Raw genomic sequence first — 20963 nt, forward strand, 5'->3', positions numbered from 1 at the left:
TCGGAAATCAACTCAGTTCGTTCCGTTGGTTCCTCATTTTAAATGACAGGAATTTTACCGCAAATTCTGAACCAAGCATTTTGATTGGTCTAGACCGGTTCATTCCATATATTCCCAGTTGTAAGAAAACCGGCGGGAATTTCAAATTTCAACGGATATCCGTCTCATTTGAAGATTTCCGGTCAAGTGAAGTTGGCAACACCGACTCAGTTCATTTAGATAATTCCTCATTTTAAATGGCAGGAATTTTGCGGCAAATTCTGAACCAGGCGTTTTGATTGGTGTAGACCGGTTCATTCCATATATTCCCAGTTCAAGGAAAACCGGCGGGAATTTCAAATTTTAACGGATATCCGTTTCATCAAAGCGTTTCCGATCAAGTGAAGTTGGTAACACTGACAGGAAATGAGCCTGTCTTTGAGGTTAGGATTTTTATTGTCATATTTTCCTATTTCTGGATGTACACAAAATTCATAATAATGTCTTTATGATCTCCTAACTTTTTAAAATTTTTCTGTACCTTCCGGAACTTTTGCAAGTTAATTGCTGCATCTAAAATTCGTTTTCCGTGAATTAATTGTCTCGTTCAGTTTTTGTGTAGTTTCTGTCAATCATAATCTTCTGCCTTATCAGTGCTGCTGTTTGAAAAATATTTTGTCATTCCTTTAGCACTTCCCCATTCGGTTTCAAATTTCCGTGGAATTTTATCTATCTGTTGGTTACTTGTCGTGAGAGTCTACTCTAAAAATTCCCAATTGATTTCATCGCAGAGCATTATTTTCAATTTTTAAGCAGTTACGTAACGCCCAATCCAGCCAAAATAAAACATTGATCATGGGTGACTTTTTGTTGCGTTTGAAAACCAAGGAAGGCCCCATTGTTGTGAAGGATCTAACACCAAAGCATAACATGTACGACTTGAAACAGAAGGTCTGCGACCTGACCAAAATTGATGAGATGAAAGTCAATATTCTCAGTGGCTACCCACCTAAATCATTAGATCTATCAAATTTTGCCCGCACGATTGAGGCAGTTGGCTTGAGGTCTGGAGACACTCTCATCGTTGAGGAAAAGTCATCCCCTTCTCAACAATTTGTTAACAAGAATGAAGAGCGCCTACAGCACATAACTGCGGAGCAATTCAATTCTCATGGAATTCTAATGCGCCGAACTGTACCATCTGACAATTCCTGCTTATTTACCAGCATTGGGTTTGTTCTAGGAGGTGAGTCTTGTCTGATAGTTTTCCATTTTTCATTTTTTTAGGTTATTTAAGCATGAAAGGTCTTTCTTGAACATTTCAAAGTCCTTCTCTTTTGACCTTCAAAGCTCAACATAGAATAAAGAGTGACTTAATGGAGAGAAATCTACCTTTCCCATTACATCATAAGCACCCTCATTGCCTTGTTTGAAAACATTTCAAATTTTATTACTTTTGAAGTGCTCAATTCTGTCAGATTGTCAGTAATTTACTCTTAATTGCTTTGTGCAACTATCTGTGTCACTGAGGCAAGGGTATCTTTCCTTGTCAGGAAATTTCTACAATCCTGAGTTGCTCAAAAAGAGGCTCCAAAGAATTACTTTTTTAGTGCTTTAAAGCTTGTGATTTTCAAACTTGTCTCATTTTCCATTTTTATACTGGAAACTTTATGGGTGCCAGTATTTCCAAGCTTCCGCTAATTTTGAAGAGTCCACCACAATTTTTTGAAATGCGCCATATTTTCACATTAAGCTGTAACACATTGTGCTGATTCAATTTTTTTTCTTATCTGCAATTTTCATTCTGATAAATGCAGACGTATGTTTTGCAGGAAATGAAAATCGCCAAAAATTGAGTAAAAAGCCCATCAGCATGTAAAACTTTTGGGGCATGTTCACCATTCCATCTTGACCAGCCGGTTCCACGTTCGAGAACTATTTCAATCCTTCAAGAACCGTTGTCATTCTTTTCATTTGTTCATAGATAGTTTTGTCTGAATTAGCTGACTTTTGTTGCAGGCAAAGTTGACACCACTTGTGGCTCTGACATGCGTCAAATCATTGCTTCCGAAGTCTCGTCAAATGAAGGTGAATACTCTGAGGCTATCCTAGGGAAACCCAACAAAGATTATTGCAAATGGATCCTCAGGTCTGATTCTTGGGGTGGTGCCATTGAGCTATGCGTATTATCGAGATTCTATGGCATTGAAATTGCTGTTGTTGATACGATCAATGGAATCATTCAACGCTTTGGTGAAGACAAAGATTATGGTCAGCGCGTTTTTCTAATCTTCGATGGAATTCATTATGATCCTCTATACTTGGAACAAATGACGGTGAGTAAAAGAAAGATGAAGCAAAAAGTGTTATGGTCATGTAGATAATGCTAAAATTCAGATGAAAAATTATTGAATACTTTGTGAGAGTAATAAACGCCAAGCACTAAATTAGTTGTCTCCTACAGGAAGTAACAGTATTTCAGTTGTGGTGTTTCAGTATTTCCACAAAAATTGTATTTTCTTATAAGTCTGTTCATGAATTTGCTTGAAATTTCCAATGATTTTTCTTCACATTTGTGAGAAAAGATTCTAAAATTTTTAGACAAATTTGTGTAATGGTGCTCTCAAGAAAAAGTTAAATGTCCGTAGAAATACTGAAGCAGCGCAAAATAGATGAGTTTTTTGTCCAGGAGATAAAAAATTGAAACTGAACTTTAGAAATCTACTTTAGAGTAGAGGAACTTTAAAGTATATTTTCTGTAGGTATCCTAATTTGTCCTGCCCTCTGACATGAGTTTAATAATTAATTTGGAGAAGCAATTTAAAACCTTATCAAAGCAGAGCCAAGTCATTGGTTTGGCCATTGAACTGAACATTATCAAGACGAATTCTTTAAGGCTGCATTAAGCGTATTCCAGCAATTTTTCTAATATTTCAGAGATATCGTTATTTTATATCTATCTTACATACTGAGTCAATGAGTGACAGCCATTATGGTGGTACTGGTTTACATTTTCAATTGATCCTCACAAATTTAAGTCATATTTCTCAGTATAAATGCTGCTACATGTTCAGTATGGATTAGTTTCTGGCTTTAATCTATACCTAACGGTGATTAGTACTTCTTGAAGATAAATACCCTGTAGCAGTGCAGCTTAGTGGTTGAACTTGTTCCCAGGCTACCCAGAATCGCCTTAAATCAAATGTGGTATCTTGGTTTTGTAAGCAGATAAAAAGTCCTATTCATTCCGGAAGTGAGACTGAGTGGGATTTTCAGCCATCTGGAAAACCAGGAAAGTCAAAGGAATTTACAATGACCTGGAAAAGCTAGGGAATTTACAGGAGAGGTTCAGGGATTTTGCAAGTAGTGTGTTGGCTCAAGAACTTAACCAATGCCATTTGAGAAGGCCCGAGCAACTTTGGAGTGCATTTTTCCATACTTTGAATCTCCAGAAGTGGGAATGGAGATGTTGCATGTGTAAGGAATTTGCAGTTTGACTATTGATTCCTATGTAAAAGTTTGCAATAAACACGATGGCGCTACTGGTTTTCTCTGAAATCAACTCCCAAGCTCATAAAAAGCTCTCAAGTTAAGGCCCAAATGGAGGGGATATCCCACGCTATCCTGAGAGTCCACGCCTACATCAAGACGAACTCTCCATGCAAAGATATGAAGCAAATACGTCAGCAGGGTTGCTGTGTTTTCAGTTTTAGAGTCCCCAAATAAAGTGGTAGCCTTGTCAATGTATTTGCTCCCTATCTTAACATGGAGAGTTTGTCTTGATGTAGAGGTGGACTCTCAGAGTAGCATGGGATATGCCCTCCATTTTGACCTCAACTTTAGAGTTTTTTTGAGCTTGGGAGTTGATTTCAAAGAAAACCAGTGGCGCCATCGTGTTTCTCGCGAACTTTTACATAAGAATTAATAGTCAAATCGCGAATTCCTCCTACATGCATCATCTCCATTTCATTCAAAGTTTAGAAAAGGTCAGCTTAAGTTACTGAAAGAAAAAGAATCGCAATGAAAGTACTTAATGTCCAAAGTTCAGAAAAAGTCAGAGAACTCAGAAATTTTGTAGTCAGAGAAAATCAAAATAAGTCAGGGAATTGGGGGAAAAGAAGAAAAAATGGAAACCCTGTAAAAGATGTTTAACATCAATGAACATGCCTCAATTTCTTATTGACCTCCCCTGATGGCCAAAAGCTTTACAAACAAAAAACTTAGTCTTACATAAAATACTTAATATTTTCCTCAGTCTCCTTCCTCCTTTGACAAAGGCATTAGCCCTGTTTGTCTGGTCGTTGCATATCAGGCACGTAAGAAAGGAAATAATAAGATAAATGTTTATGAAAATTGATACCACTTTTGCTTTTATTGTTCTGTATTGTCATTGTAAATGTAAAACATATTCATTAATCCTCTGGAGATAAACATACTTAACGGCTTTGTTTTAATCTTTTCAGCCTGATGGAAGAATTCAAACAATATTCCCCTCAGATGATGACCGTATTTTTGCAGAGGCTCAGCAATTGGCATCAGAGGCTAAAGCAAGTCGTCAGTATACAGATGTTCAGAATTTTACCTTGAAGTGTTTAGTTTGTCAAATTATGCTAACGGGTCAAGCTCAGGCTCAGCAACACGCCCGAGAAAGCGGACACAAAGATTTTGGTGAAATCGCCAGTTAATGAGAACTCACAGCTCAATTGTTATTAAATGCTAGTTGGACTATGTTTTGCAGCAAAGAACTATCATTCCTGATTCATCTATGAAAGCATGTATTTGCATGAGGAGACTAAGGAAACATATGTCGTATCTTAATTGAGTCGGAAATAGTAGTTTTTAATTGCAAAATGAAGTTCAGTTGATAGTTCAATTTCCGTGACACCAACCTAACTTTAAATCAAAGTACAAACCAGGAAGTTTAAAAATTCCGGATGTGTTTCTTTTTATCTTCCTTCCTATTATTACTTTTGCCCTCTTCTCAATGCATTAGAAGAATTATACCAAAGTTTCTGGATCATACAGCTTTAGAAAGTGATTCCTAATTTTGATAAACAAATTATATTTATTGAAAAAAAAAAAAAATGCAATTATTGGAAACAGATACTTAATGATTTGATGTATATTGATGGACAAAGTGCTAAACTATGTATCTCCCTTTTGAATGATACAAATTTATTGTCACACTTTATTTTTTCTTTGGAAAACTAGTCAACGTAACTTGTTGAAAACTTCCTTGATTTCTTCAGTAAAATATTCTGTAAAAATTTCAAGCTGTAAAGTTAGCCTGTGTCTCCTCAAAGAAACAAATTAGGAGCAGAAATCTCAAAATATTCCAATAGAGGCACAAGTTTTGCTTTTTGCCCTTCAATATACATTCACCTTTGTTGTAAGTAATTTAGTGTCAAAAATTTCTATTAATGCTGCCGTACAGTATAACCACCAGCGTTAAAAAACTCTAGAGTGTAATTTTTTTTGCATGATGTATTCAAATAAACCCTTGAAAATTTTATTTCAGGGCTCTAGACTCTTGTTTAAAATTAAAATCTTCATATGATCCGTTATCATAACTCGTAATTGGATTCGAAATATTTCCTCAGTCTCTTACATTCAGTTTTTCCACAAATTTACATTTGTTTTCTCCAAAAAAATGAATTTTTGCAATCAGTATCGTAACCTTACCCATATTTCTGTGAAATTTGTATTTTTATGAGTTAGTACTAGATTTTATGCTATTACCAATAGGCCATCAATTAAGTCTTCTACATGATCCTTCCTTTAACGTCTTGCCTGTGTGATTTGCCTTAATTTTATCTCTAGCTGTAAGTATGTGCTACTCACAGGTTTCTTCCTGTCTTCTCTTCTCCAATTTTTCCCTTGAAAAAGAGAGCCTGTTTGTGTAGTGCTTCTGTGATTTAAGGTAAAAGGAATATCTTTCGACTTAAATGCTCAGTTTGAAGCTTAAATGGTTATCCGATGTTTGGATATTGTTAGTTTACCTCTTTTTTTCCTCTTTTTTGGGCAAATTCATCATTAGGTAGGCATATTTGGGTTCATCTGGCAGTCAACTATTTTTGTCTGTAAGCTTACTTTTATTTTGTAGGGGGTTTTCCTTCTCGTATTCTAAGGCATTGCCTAATTTTTTGTGATACCCGTCTTAAATCTTTTGGTTTTAAAATTGGTAAGTTACTTCAAGTTAGATTAATTTGTAAATTCTTGAGCAGTATTGTAAAGAGATTGTAGTTTCCACTTGGCATAAGTTTAATGCCGTTGCTGTATAGATATTCATAAAAAAAGAGCTAGTGCAACTAAGGAAAAAATACTTTTTTTCAATATGCATCCTCTTTGATAAAATCACTAAAAATGATTGTACAACCGAGCGATGTTACATACCAAGAAAAGCTTACTAAATGGATACTATCTAGGATTTCACAAGATCAAATTAATAATTCATTCTAACCGTTCAATGAATCGTACCCTCAGAGATTACTGCAATATAGTATTTTCTCAACCACTCGCAGATGTAGTGGCTCTTTTCCTTCTCTCTCTTGTTCTTGTTTGCTTTTACCGCTAAAATTTGGGAAAATATTAGATTATTCCTAGCAGAAAAATTTCTTTTAACTCTGTGAAAAAAAAGAAATGGGTCGACAAAGTGAGATTTGGACGGATTTAATCAAAATCAGTTTGAATCCCTTCAGCTTTCGCCTAATTTTCTCTGATATATCATTTTTTAAACAGGAAATTAAACTACACTGAAACATGAAATTTTTTGAGTAAAAACATCTTAATCCAGGGAGAATTTGTGGAGAGTCTAAAGGTGTTAGGTAGTTTACCTCTCTGTTCAAATAAATAAAATATGAGAAAAAATTAGGCAGCATAAAATCCACTCATAATGATTCTGGTTAAATCTTGTTGCTTCTCTGACCTATGGGTCCATCTCGATTCCTGCATGAGCCCCAGAAAGCATTCATATGTAAAACGGGGCTTGCGTGGTCATCAAGATACACCATTACGTCAGAGAAGCGACGATCTGTCCATATAATCCTAAAAAAATTGTGGTGTAAGAAAAGGTATAAGCACAGATATCAAGAGAAGTTTTCAAAAAAAAAAAAAAATTCTCAGTATTTTTTCATAAATATATTTTATTATTAAAAAGTTAAACAAGCAGTTCCAACGCCCAAGCGTTGGAGGGCGCTTCTTTGACAAAGCATATTACTACCAACTTATGTACCCGAAGACTGACGAAGATGGAATTTAAAGTGGGAGTCTTTAACCGCAAAACCCTTCAAAACTTCAGATCGACCGCGAAAATCTGAAACATTCCACAAGCACTTTGTGATGAATTTAAGTTAGTAGTGAATGGAAACATAAAGGATGCACTGTAAATCAGACGACGGGAAAGAGCGGCGGAACCTCTAAAGCTGGTGCGTCAACGCGATCTAGCGGACAGCGGCGTCGCGACGCCGCGAGGTAGGGCGCGCAGGTCGCGGGGGAGCGGGGCCGCGTGAAGAGGAGTTCAGCAGTGGGGAGAGGAACTGGGAAGCGCGGGTCGCGGAGAAGAGAGGGACCGGCCGGCCGGCGGTGACATCGGCCATGGATGAAAATATAGACAGCGCTAATGTCTCCGCTAACTGGAGTTGGGGGTCCTTATTCATTCTCTTGGTCCATGACATAACCTTAAACCTTCCGCTCAATGCCGCAAACAGCTGACGTGTCGATGCTGCGCCAAGAAAATGAACCAATCACAAAGTAGCACAGTAATACGTCACTAAAATGAAGAGATCACGTGACTGTTCGTAATATTTTCAAATCGATCTGAAAGTACTGCCTCGGATATAAGTATTTAAAGCATAAGGAGGCCCTAAAATACTTTAACCAGGTAATACGTCCGTGCGAGATTGTTATGCTTAAAAGCAAAACATTTCACGAAAACTTTTACGAATACCAGATGCAGAAAAAAATCCAATTTTCCCGGGTGTACCAGAATGGCGTCATTACCCATAAGGCAAAAGGGCATGTAGTATAGTACATGTTACATCGGGGGAGTCGAACGGTTGGAAAGGGCGCATCTGGTACCCAGAAGCGCCCAAAATCAAAGGCTCTAGACGGAGAGCATCGCTTCGAAAGCCATCATTCTGAGTTTCGTAAATGTAGGTAATGAAGTAAATTAATAGAAATAATTAATTCAATTTTTTAAAATTAGTTTTAATGCGTTTTTGTTGGAATTCTGTCGAAGAAGGGCTGGTACTTATCGTTAAAAAGTGTAGTAGTTATGCTCGACTAAGAGTCTTTAGATCTCAGCATTGGACCCTTATTTGAGTAGCCTCTTACTGCCAGGAGTTCGCAGATCATAAACTTTTACAAGCCCCAACTATAGTCTGTAAAGTTTTTAATTTTGTGCATTAAATACTTTGATAACTCGAGTCATGTCTATCAAATTATTTTATTTCTAATCCTCAAATGAATCAGTGAGAACGAAAACACACCAACTCGGAAAAATGAAAATAATCAAGACACACACACACAACTGCACAGTAGGTAGAGAAGTTGGTTTAAGAAAAAGATTTTTGCTGCCGAAAGACAAGTACTTATGGCCACTTTAAAGGTCCAAGTTGGAACAGACGCAACGACCTTTCTCTAAATTAACTGTCTTTAATGGAAATTGAGTATTTTCGAGTTACCGAATTGGTGTGTTTTCGTTCTCACTGATTCAAATATAGGTAATGCAGCAGTGGTGGGGAATTTTTTCAGAATGGTGACCCATACTTCTATACATATGAAATTTCGTGAAAAACCATCTCACCTATGAATGAAACCTATGAATCATCTCATAAAAAGTTCAAATTGGACAGCTTTATGCAATAAGGAACTAGGGTCAAATTTTCGATTTTTTTTTTTTTTTTTTTTTTTTTTTTTTTTTTTTTTATGATGAATTTCGTACCTATCAGGAGGTTATTTACTTACTATTGAGAAAAATAAAATCCTCAGAAACGATTCTTATCCCGCTTCAGCAACCCCGCAAAATTTGCCGTCGCAGAATCACGCGAGGTTCATTTTGCAATTGGGACCTACACTATGGTTCCCTATTGCGTAATGCGAAACTCGGATTTCCCATTTTGCAATTCGGAACTATCGGCAGGACGGCCAAATGCTATCTCGGCATTCTCGGCTCCTGTTCGATCGATCTTGCTAATTTTTTGTACCATTCGGCATTTTTCGATAGGAAACTCGAATTTCTGGTCAAATTTCGATATTCGAAAATCCAAGATGGCGGATGAGGCCTAAAATGCTATCTCGGCTCTTGTTTGATCGATCTTGCTGATTTTTGGTTCGAGGGGGTATTTTTTGACGGGAAACTCAAATCCCTAGCCGAATTTCAAAAATTTGAATTTTTTTCAAATTTTGACAATGAGCTTGTTCGGTAATTTTTGATTTCTGCATTTTTTGAAGTATTTACTACTCATAAGCCACAAGGATTTTCGCCGATATTTTTCGAATTTCAATCCACGAAAAACAAGTTTGAGGTTGCGTCTTCTGAGCTCCCCTTTAAATGCGTGTCTCCGAGGAATGAAAGATCCCCTGAGTGAGGTCATTTTCGGCCACATCCACCATCTTGGATTTTCGAATTTTTTAAATTAGACCAAAAATTCGAGTTTCCCGTCCCTAGATACTCCCTGGTACCAAGATTCACCTCGATAGATCGAGCACGAGCCGGTAGAGCATTTTAGGCCACATCCACTATCTTGGATTCTCGAATTTCCGAAATTTGACCAGAAATTCGAGTTTCCCGTCCAAAAACACCTCCCGGTACCCAAAATCAGCGAGATCGATCGAACAGGAGCCAAGATAGCATTTTAGGCCACATCCGCCATTTTGGATTTGAGCATTTTCAAAATTTGACTGAAAAATTCGAGTTTCTCGTCGAATACCGTCAGACACCGATTTTCAGAAAAATCCACAGAACAAGAGCCGCGATAGCATTTTAGGCCACGACCGTCATTTCTGATTTTTGAATTTAAAAAAAATTGACTTAAAACGCGTGTTACCCAAAATCGAAGCTCAGATTCGGATCCCTCAATAAAAATCGATGCAATTTCATGTATCATACCCGAGCATAGCGTGAAGGAGAGAGACGAAACTTAGGCATACTGATTCGAGCATATGAATCCAACGTGGCAACATGGGTCCCTCAGACACCGAGTTTCAGACTAATTCATCGAACAGGAGCCAACATGGCATTTCAGGCTACGTCCGCCATCTTAGATTTGAGAATTTTTAAAACTTGACTAAAAATTCGAGTTTCCCGTCGAAAAGTACCCCTGCTCCCGCGGTTCACAAAGCTCTATAACGAACAGAAACCGAGATAGAATTTTCTACATCTAACAACTTGAAGTTGAGAATTTTAAAAAATTGACTAAAAATTCGAGTTTCCCGTTGAAAAACACCATATAATACCGCGTTCCACAAGACTCGAACAAACAGAAACCGAGGTAGCATTTTAGCCCACGTCCGCCATCTTGGATTTGAGAATTTTAAAAAATGGACTAAAAATTCGAGTTTCCCATCGAAAAATACCTCCCGACACCAAATTTCAGAAAAATCCATCGAACAGGAGCCGAGATAGCATTTTAAGCCACTTCAGTCATTTCGGATTTTTGAAGTTTGAATTTTTTGAATTTTGACAGATTTTGATTTAAAACGCGTAATACTCAAAATCGAAGCTCAGATTCGGATTCCTCGTAAAAAATCTATGCGATTTCATGTATTATACCCTGACACCGAGTTTCACAAAAATCCATCGAACAGGAGCCGAGATAGCATTTTTAGCCACGTCCGTCATTTCGGATTTTTGAAGTTGGAGAATGTGACTAAAAACGCGTGATACCCAAAATCGAAGCTTAGATTCGGATTCCTCGTTAAAAATCGATGCAATTTCATGTGTCATACCCGAGCATAGCGTGGAGGAAAGAGACGTAACGTAGGCATACTGATTCGAGCATATGAATGCAACCTGGCAACGGTGGTGCTCAGTGGGTCAGCGGAGGAGGAAGAAGAAGAATTTATCGTGATGAATTCCTCGGGACGAAACCGAATGCTATAAGCGCCGGCGTCTCCCCGTTCGGTTGCATCTCGGGCGACCCGAGCGGCGCGGCGGCGAGTTCAAAGAAGCAGTACGACAGAATCTAAACACGTCGTTAAACCTTTTTCCTTCACGCTATTCTAACATATGATACATGAAATCTCATCAATTTTTCACGAGGAATCCGAATCTGAGCTTAGATTTTGGATATTTTGCGTTTTAATCTATTTAAAATCGTCGTAGGAGAAATTGCAGAATTGTCCTTGAAAATTGATCACACATTAGTGTTTTTATACATCATTAAACCTCTTTTCTTCACGCTATTCTAACATATGTTGCATGAAATCGCATCAGTTTTTCACGAGGAATCTGAATCTGAGCTTAGATTTTGGATATTACGCGTTTTAATCTATTTAAAATCGTAGGAGAAATGTCAGAATTGTCCTTGAAAATTGATCACACATTAGTGTTTTTTTTCCCCGTTTTTCTTCTGCGTTCACGTAATGAAATTAGACCAACAGTTGACTCATCGACTAGTCTAGCCTAATCCCCCAAAATTGTTCTAAAGGACGAACGATTGAATCAGATAGGTAAGATGTGCGGTCCTAGTTTCCGGGCAATTGCGATTTGATGGAAGCTGCGATGAGGAGAAACGGAAGATGCGAAACTCGGGCGGGTATTAAGTGAAAAACCAGGAAGGGGAAAGCTTTTCTTCCCGAGAAGTTTGTGCTCGGGCCAACTTATGTGGTCACTGGAGCATTGTGTAGGAGGTTGCGGGAAACTATTTTTTTGCAGCAACAACCAATTGCATTGCATTTTGCACAAAGGAACTGAGAGCATTTCAATGTTGCTGGAATTGTGCAACTAAGGTACATTATTTGCAAAAAGTAAACTTTACGATGGTAATTTTCGTCTTTGAATTCATAGTTTATTGGGAGTAGAGATGAAACTAGTTTAAAGGATTAGTTTTTACTTTCAAGGTAAAAAAAGTTGCACAATCTTAGCGACATTGGAATGCTCTAGGTTCCTTTTTGCATGCAAAATGAAATCCAAGTATAAAAGTAGTTCCAATAATAGTCCGACGGTAAAACTACCAAACCACGTATCTCGGTTTGCGACGTCGCAGACTTCCTACCATACTTTATTTTTTAAATAGAAAACTACTCAACGTCAATTCGTGAAAACTTCCGTGATTTTTCCTCTTTGTGCGGAGAAAAATCTGTGAAAATTGTAAGGAATGCTATTGATTTGATCTCCTTCAAAAAAATTAAAATGTGAGTGGAGATTTTTAAACACCGCAAACGAGATACGCGGTCTGGTAGTTTCACCGTCGAATCTTAATTTTTATAGGTATTTTTTCAAGGTGAGCTTTCCTCTTGATAATAGAAGTTTATGCGATCAATTCACGGATTTTTCGAACGACTCACAGGGTTGTGATTATTATCACAATTATCTATTTAATGTTATTATGAGCCCATTACCATATGAAGAAAGCAAGTTGCCAGGAGATTCTCTCAATGTTGCAAGGCAATTAGGTCTGTATGTTTTTGACCTTTTCGATGAAGAGGAATTATAATTTGGTAACACACGAAACGCTCTATTTTCAAGTTTGAAACATCGCGATACATGTGTGGTATACCTTTCACAATGAAGGCACTTTACTTTCTGCTTATGACGCAATTGGCGCAAATTGCCGGTGAAACTGCAAAAATGCGTACCTCGGTTACGGTTTTTCAAAATCTCCGCCTTTAATTAGTTTTTCTGAAAGAAAACCGAACCAAAATCATGGTTTGAAGTTTTTACAGAATATTATTCATGAAGAAAAGAAAAATCACTGAAGTTTTAAAAAAATGTCTGTCAGTAGTTTTCCATGAAAAAAATAAAGTATTACAGGAAATCTGCAACGCCGCAACCGCGATACGCATTTCTGCAGTTTCACCATCGGAGTGTACAAAGCGGCGAAAGTCAAAGCGACAAACTTAAGGGGCAGGATATGCAACTATTCGAACACGCGAGCAGGTGTTGCGTATAATCGGTCGATTGAAGGCGCTTCTCGAGTGCTGTGTGTGCGGAGGAAAATAATGTATGCCGGGAAGTCTGCAACGCCGTAAACCGAGGTACCTATACGCATTTTTGCAGTTTCACCACCAAATGTCCTATGCGCAATTTCCTCTCAGTGGTCACCCCAACTGGTTAAATGCAACTTCGATGATTCTCACTTCAAAAGGATGCTCAGTGACTCAATTTATTCGGCTTTATTAGAAAAAGTTTGGCGCGGGAACAGTTAATATTATCACAATTACAGCAAATTAATCTTACTTCAAGATAATTTTATCGCTACACTTCATTTTATGACACTAATCAGCATTATCAATGCTGGCTTAACCTGATTTGACCCCTCGCTAAAAACGCCGAATTTAATTGCTAGGTACTCATCGAAAAATTTGGATGCATATTATCTTCACGCTTTCATGAAAAAAATTGATTAGTATAAAAAATCAACTGCTAAAGCGCTGTGTGTTCTCACTGTCTTTATCCGAGTCGCCCATACTTTTCTCTGCGTCTGAAAATTCTCTACATGCTGTGCCTTAAGCCGAAACTAAACTCGCGCCTAAGTTAGAAACACTGTAAAATAATCATTAAGTAAATACGATTCTAAGACTTAATTTTTATCGGAATTACATGCCCGTAAACACCGAGATTGTTTTGTTAGCGCGTTGCAAAGGCAACTCCATGGGAAGCAGTTCGTCGAAATCTTCATTTGAACGGTGCCAAACAAACTTGTGTTCTTTTTTTTAAGTGACAGTTCAAATCTATAATGTTCAGTGCATCTACATTGTATATTCCGAGCAATAACTATGTATTTTTTATCCAGGAATTAATTTCGCGCTCCTTTTTTGATATTTGATTGATTTGAGAGTCCAGAAACCCATTTTTTTTTTATAAATTTGAAAGAGTACCTGATTCATTAATCTTGAAGGATCCCGACAGTAGGTATTTCATAATGGATTACAAACTCATTTTTGTGATCATTTCAATAATTTTGAGTGCTCTTGAGACTTCCGGATATAAAATTTTGGGCTTATTTCCTTATGTTGGTCAAAGTCATGACGTGATGTTCAAGAGTATAATGAATGAGCTGGTTAAAAGGGGACATGTAGTGGACGTGTTAAGTCATTATCCTCGCGAGAAATCAATGTACAATTACACGGATTTAAGTGTTTTAGGCTCTGTTCCTTTGCCCAACAATCAAGCGTCCTTTGAAACGCCCGTAATCAGTAAATTGGATATTTTTAATGCATTAGAAATGTTTTGGTTCCACTCTGCCATCGAAAAACACGAACGCGTCATGAAATCAGCAGTCGCCCAGGCACTGATCAAATCTGAAAAAAGGTAAGCTTCATCAGATTTCTGCCGTGCTAAGCAAAAAAGTCGTAAATCCATCAAGATTTCCCTGCGTTTTTTAGAACTTAACACTTCATAAATTAAAAACTGTTTTACCCATGCACTTCAAATTTTCAGGTAAAGTTCTTGATAATATTTGCGAAAGAATTCTGTAAGAACATTGTCCCAAGATACAACAGTTTTTCTCCTATAATATATTGTTCCCAAAAAATTTAAAATGGCGTTTACGGCGTTTTTGCGTCGCACGACAGCTTTTCCGACCACTCGTTTTTCCGTCAGTAAGTAATAACGGATTTTTTGGAACCCAGGCCCAAATAATTGCAAGGAGTATTTTCTCAGAGAAAATCTTACGAATGCATTTTTTTTTTTTTTTTTTTTTTTTTTTTTTTTTTTTTTTTTTTTTTTTTTTTTTTTTTTTTTTTTTTTTTTAGCAATTTAATTTTTTACGTAAGAACGTTTGCGTGGATTCCTTTGAAATTTTTAAGGAATTTGCTTTGCACTGGAGAAAATCCACTGAAATTTGCACAAAAATCCGCACAACCGTTTCCATGTAAAAAATTAAATTGCCCAATTAAAGTTGGCTATGGCTGATGTGGCTTGGTTCCTTTCTGCTTATAATGCAGTCCAGTTATTCTATCATTTTCTCCTTTAGTCTCTAGGAACCACACTGGAAAAATAAAAAAAAAAAAAAAAAAAAAAAAAAAAAAAAAAAAAAAAAAAAAAACACATTGGATCTAGAGTCCAGACTCTTAAAAACATCGACAAGAAAAAATACTCTGGATTCAATAAGACTTAAGCTTAAATCAAGAACCAAGCCTCTTAATTTGAGCGGATTTCCTTTTGATTTAAGCTTAAATCTGATTGAATCAAGAGTCCTTTTTCTTGTCAATGTTTTCAAGAGTCTGGACTCTAGATCTGATGTGTTTTTTTTCCAATGCACCCATTTCAACCAATAGGATCGCTTCATACTTCCTATGTCTTCCTTGTCTTTGGTTCCAGGTACGACTTGATAATCACAGAGTCATTCGCAACAGACATGGTAATCGGCTTCGTGGACAAATTCAAGGTGCCATTCGTCCTCCTGTCTTCATGCGCGCTACCCCCTTGGACGAGCGACATCGTGGCCAACCCCCAGAACCCAGCCTTCGTCCCTGTGTTCACATCCCGGTTCAGCTCCAGGATGTCTTTTGCGGAGCGAGTCATCAACGCGGGCCAACTCTTCCTCAGCCTCGTGTCCTGGTACGGGCTGATCGTTCCAGCCAATCAACGGATCATAAGGGAGCACTTCGGGAACGATGCCCCGCCTATTTTGGATACCCTCAAGAATGCAAGCCTCGTTTTGAGCAACACCCATCCGACTATCCACGGCGCACGACCGCTTGCTGCTAATGTTATCGATGTCGGTGGAGTGCACATAGAGCCTGCGAAAAAACTACCTGAGGTTTGTGTGTTTTCTTTCGATGAGTTACCGACTCGATGGCTTAGTTCTACTATGACAGTATCCAATTATCCTAGGATCTATCTAGTCGATGGTTGGACCTGATAAGAGGCAACGCTCCGTACGCCATTTTAAATAACCGATTGGTACGTATTAGTGAAACTTTGTGTTATGTATACAGTGTACGCAGATCTTTGAGAGGTGGAGGGCGCCCCACGCGAAGCATTTTGGGTATCGGGACCGTGAAAAAGGATTTTGATAATATGAAAGGTCGAGGAAAAATCATAAATCAAAGCACAAATATTTACTTTATTAAATTACAGCTGGCAAATTCTTGAAACCTGCAGGTTATGTCCGGATTCTTGCGGAATTACAAAATTGAAAAATTGAAAATATCAATATCTATCCTCTTCAAAATTGTGAACATAATGCTGCCTTTTATTTAAGAAATTTTTCACATCGAAATTGCGCTCTTGGAGAGGGAAGAATAATAACTTTCTGGAGAGGAAGCTCCTCCTTTGCTGGTTAGTTCCTTCCAGACCCCCTCCCCCCCTCAGGTCAAATAAATATAGCGTCCCTCAGCGTGAAATTCTAGAACTGCCTACGATGCTTTGAAAAACAAGTTGGATGACAACAAGTAAAAAATAAATGTTCGATTTTGGAGTTTATATATTGGAGATCTTTAAATTGTTTGCATTAGCAAATTTTGAGGCCGCAAAACATATCAATATCATATTCTCTATTGATATTGTAAGATCTTGCAATAAGAATCAGAATCATTGTAAATGACGTCGAAGCTACCAATTGCTTCCTGTGTTCTGTCTCTTTATATAATCATTGACATTATATTTCCAGGACATAGAGAAATTCATCCAGGAGTCTCCACATGGCGTTATTTATTTTTGTTTGGGGTCCATCATAAGAGCAGCAACCTTACCCGAAGAGAAGAGGAGTGCCTTCGTCCACACATTTTCAAGATTAAAGGAGCGTGTTTTATGGAAGTTTGAGGATGAAAATTTACACGTTCCCGATAACGTCATGGTCAAGGCATGGATGCCTCAGAGGGATATCCTAGGTAACGTATGCGAACTTTCCTGAGAGTGGTGCGTCGCACGGTGGATCGAGTCAATCATAGAGGTCGGACAAGAAATTTTTGACGAAAACTGCAAATGTTGGTGTTCATTTCCTCACATTTTACATTACAAGAGGTGCTTTAGATAGACAATTTCATTAGGAAACCAATAGAACCACTTTTAGAACCTCAAAATTTTGTAAAAACAGAGTTATAAGCGTTTAAAGTTTTCAAATTTTGTCTGACCTCACCTATTTACTCGATCCGCTGTGCGTCGTTAAGAGACAAAATGATCCCACTCTGGATTTCTGTATTATCAGTGTTTCTTTAAAGCACGAGTAAAATGTCTCAATTGCTTTTTACCAGCCATAACATCCCACTAACAAGATAAAAAGTTAGTAATCATGGGCCTGAAAGCCGGAAATGGCAATCTTTCATGGTTTATTTTCGGATCAAATGAGAGGCTTGGCGTACAAGGTGCATATAGTGCAGTTTTTGCTATTTTGAGAAATATTTGTTTGAAGTTTTGAAATTAAATTGAGCCTAATGACGGAAAGAAAGTTCAAACTGACTTTTTGATGCTTAAAAATTGGAATTTGGGAGTGAATTTTTCGCAGAATATGAATTGAGACTAGTTTTACTTGAAATCAACAATATCTTAATTTTTTCAAAAACTGCACTTATGCGCCTTGTCCTCCAAGCCTCTCAAATGCTGTTTTTCGACCAGAACGCAAGAGCAATTAGGTGAATTTTGCGTGGGTTGACATCTCCTTATCTACAAAAAAAAATATACCAAATATTAGATTGATACTAGGTTACGCACTTGCCAAAAAACATAAAACTCGAAAAACTATGAAAAATTGTGAATCTCAGCATTTGGACCCACTTTTACGGCGATATTCATTACTTCAGAGATTCAATGCATGGCGAAAACCAATTAGTTTTGTTTATTTTAAACCACTTTTACCATAAAATGATTTTAGTTATACCGAAATGTACGTTAGAACCGATTTTCTTTCTTACCTACCAATTCCTTTGCAATTGCTTTTTTACGGAATTCGTTTGATTTCATGTATTCAAACTGAATGCGTGACTTCCAACTAGCTAGAAAAGAGAGGATATTTTTCTCATCGCTGTTGGAGAAAATGAGAGTTTCGAATCCACAGCCTGAGAAATTGAAAATTAAATTGAAAATTTTGATTTTAACATTTTCAACAGCTCATCCAAAAGTCAAGTTGTTCATTAGCCATGGTGGTTTGTTTGGGACATTGGAGGCAGTGAGCGAAGGGAAGCCAATGCTGATTATGCCGAAGGATAGTGATCAGCCGATGAACGCACAAGCTTTGAAAGCTCAAGGAGTGGCTCAAATTCTTGAATTAAACGGAATACGCAACGAAACAATCTACGAGACCATCAAAGAAGTGTTAAAACCGAAGTAAGTCTTAACGTCCGTGGTAGAGTGCCAAAAAAGAGTGCCGTCCGTGGTAAAATACTGAAACTTTTTTGTCTCCCTTAATTTCAAAATCTGAATTTTTGTAAATGCAGAATACGTACCATTGTATATATCTTTCATGTTCTTTGTAAAGACTTTAATAGCCTATAAGTTTCTGAATATCTCTAAATAAATAAATTAACTAACAAATGAAAAAAAAACACTAAAAAGTAGCCTGAACTGCAAGTAACAAGGTGGGAAAATGGTGCTAGGTCCACACCATTTCGCGGGGAAAACAAAGCCAAGAAGTTCCAAAAATTTTGGCTCTAATATTAATTGTTGGAATTTCTTGGCTTTGTTTTCCCCGCGAAATGGTATGGACCCAGCAACATTTCTCCACCTTGTTAAATTAATTAACTAACTAACTAACTTTGATTATTTTAATAAATTTGTTCCTAGATACGCAGAGAGAGCAAAAGAACTTGCCAGATTATTCCATGATCGGCCAATGTCAGCGGCAGACACAGCAATTTACTGGATTGAGTACGTCATTCGAAATGGAGGAGCCAGACATTTACGCTCCTCGGCTGTGGATCTACCGTATTACCAGTATCTTTTACTAGACGTGATCCTCTTTTACTTTTTTTCTGTGATATCTAGTGTCTACGTTATTTATTCGTCAATAAAATGGCTGTGCTGTAGTAATAAACAAGTTTATGTAAATTCAAAGCAGAAACGGCAATAAATTTCCACAAGACACAAGCAAAGTTCTTAACATTCCCTGAAATCATCCGGTTAATTTGTCATGACAAAAATCTCCTTCAAAATTGCTTACATGCGACCCGCAACAGTCACGTCCAGTATTAATCGTTCTTGTTACGTATTCGAGGGACTCGGTCCTCCGATTGGAAGATGCCCCTTCAAGAAGCCGTGATAAATTCAAGCGATAACTATTCGAGCACTGCAGTCGCGGGGTTGCATACTCGTAATTTTGAAGGAGTTTTGCGCTCTCATCACCTCCGCATTCATACGCTTCAGAACCAATTGTAAGTACTTTTATTCGCGCAATAGCAAGGACGGTCGTCTTATGAGCATAGCATAGTGTGATGGTGAGAAAAATATAAAGCTAAGAGCTGTGCCCCCAACCGCTTTACGATCAAATCCCCGCTGTTGAAATTATGTTGTTACGAATTAAAACTAGCAATAACCAAAAAGTTACTACGGACTCGAGGTAAAAAAGAGGTTTGTTAAAATGGCATGGACTGTGCAATAAAATTAGGAGCTACAATTTCTGGCTCATGTTAAAAAAACATAAGTGTCATTAATTTCTCCGTGTAGATAGGCGTTTTTTAAAAATATACCAAAAATGTAGTATTTCGTTGCAAAATTTAATTCATTTCTTCGTTAAATTTAACGGCAGAGACATAGCATTTGGATGGTTTTATTCATTGTTGTTTATCGATAAAAAAATACCGCATCAAGACACATTGATTTTCCTAATTCTCTTAACTGATCAATTTTTAAAAGAGCGAACGAAGGCCTCTTTGCGGCTTATCGTAGTGTAAACATTTTTCAATTAAGAGAACTGGGATAGGACCTTTGACAAATAACCTCTACTAAATCAATAGGGGGTGTAACCTCTACTACGTGGTAAAAAAATTATTTGCCACCCTATCCACTCCAAGATAGTTTTTTGGTATTTAATTGTAAATAACAGGATGAGTTTTAATGCAAGACTCTCCAAGGCTTTTTAAGATGATTCGATGGACGACATATTTTGTTTCAGAACGGCATGCGATATATCGCATCAATTGGCTCAATTTTTTCAGCTACTCGTCACTTTTCTCCAATTTTGAGATCGCAATTCTGTTGTCAGGAGACTGAAGTACCTACTCACTTACCAATATTTTAACAAAGAAATTCAACGTAATAAAGGCGTGGTTTTTTTTAGAGAGAGAAAACATCGCATTCGATACTGATATCGAAACTGCACTCAAATGCGACATTTTCTCTCTAAAGAAACCACGCCTTTATTAGGTCGAATTTCTTTGTTAAAATTGGTATGTGAGTGCTTTAGTCTCCTGACAACAGAATTGCGATCTCAAAATTCGAGGAAAATGTTTAGTAGCTGAAAAAATAGAGCCAATCGATGCGATATATCGCACGTCGTTCTGACACAAAATATGGCGCCCATCGAATCACCTTAAGAAGACCGCGCCGCGATCTCTTGATATCTGATATGATTCAGGATCTCGACTTGGGAGGCTTCACTGATCGTGAAACTGATCGTGGTTCACGTTATGAAGAAACGGTGACGCTGCCGATCAGTAGCTGACTGCCTTAGTCTGTCATTAGTTTAAATTGAAGGTAACGCATGCGCACTAACGTCGTTCCACTGCTGAGATTTGTATTCTTCTCTCCCCCCCCCCTCATTCGAGCGATCAATCTTCATTCTCTGAGAGAGAAGTATCCTTATCAAAGCAAACCAGTCCCGACCAGGTCAAAGATGAACCAGTTCACTTCCCGTCTATACGAAACACTGGCGATGGCGAGATAG

General features: G+C 37.6%; 2 protein-coding genes across 2 annotated transcripts; both read left to right on the forward strand.

Moving 5' to 3' along the window:
• Positions 1–412: 412 nt before the first annotated feature.
• Yod1 (Yod1 deubiquitinase) lies at positions 413–8402 on the forward strand. Its single transcript, XM_019041348.2, has 3 exons — positions 413–1225; positions 1999–2315; positions 4443–8402. Exons 1-3 carry the CDS (start codon positions 835–837, stop codon positions 4662–4664), a joined length of 930 nt encoding a protein of 309 aa, XP_018896893.1. The 5' UTR covers positions 413–834; the 3' UTR covers positions 4665–8402.
• A 5658-nt stretch (positions 8403–14060) lies between these two features.
• LOC109030336 (UDP-glycosyltransferase UGT5-like) lies at positions 14061–19151 on the forward strand. The gene is made up of 5 exons (XM_019041235.2): positions 14061–14452; positions 15464–15905; positions 16758–16977; positions 18193–18409; positions 18866–19151. Exons 1-5 carry the CDS (start codon positions 14064–14066, stop codon positions 19149–19151), a joined length of 1554 nt encoding a protein of 517 aa, XP_018896780.2. The 5' UTR covers positions 14061–14063.
• Positions 19152–20963: the final 1812 nt, after the last annotated feature.

The sequence above is a fragment of the Bemisia tabaci genome, chromosome 9 (genome assembly GCF_918797505.1).
Source record: "Bemisia tabaci chromosome 9, PGI_BMITA_v3".
Classification (NCBI taxonomy): domain Eukaryota; kingdom Metazoa; phylum Arthropoda; class Insecta; order Hemiptera; family Aleyrodidae; genus Bemisia; species Bemisia tabaci.

Coding starts and splice junctions, on each gene's coding strand:
- LOC109030336 (XM_019041235.2), top strand. CDS start 14,064: ATGGATTACAAACTCATTTTTGTGATCATTTCAATAATTTTGAGTGCT. Junction 15,906..16,757: donor CTGCGAAAAAACTACCTGAG/GTTTGTGTGTTT, acceptor TTATATTTCCAG/GACATAGAGAAATTCATCCA. Junction 16,978..18,192: donor GCCTCAGAGGGATATCCTAG/GTAACGTATGCG, acceptor CATTTTCAACAG/CTCATCCAAAAGTCAAGTTG.
- Yod1 (XM_019041348.2), top strand. CDS start 835: ATGGGTGACTTTTTGTTGCGTTTGAAAACCAAGGAAGGCCCCATTGTT. Junction 1,226..1,998: donor CATTGGGTTTGTTCTAGGAG/GTGAGTCTTGTC, acceptor CTTTTGTTGCAG/GCAAAGTTGACACCACTTGT. Junction 2,316..4,442: donor TATACTTGGAACAAATGACG/GTGAGTAAAAGA, acceptor TAATCTTTTCAG/CCTGATGGAAGAATTCAAAC.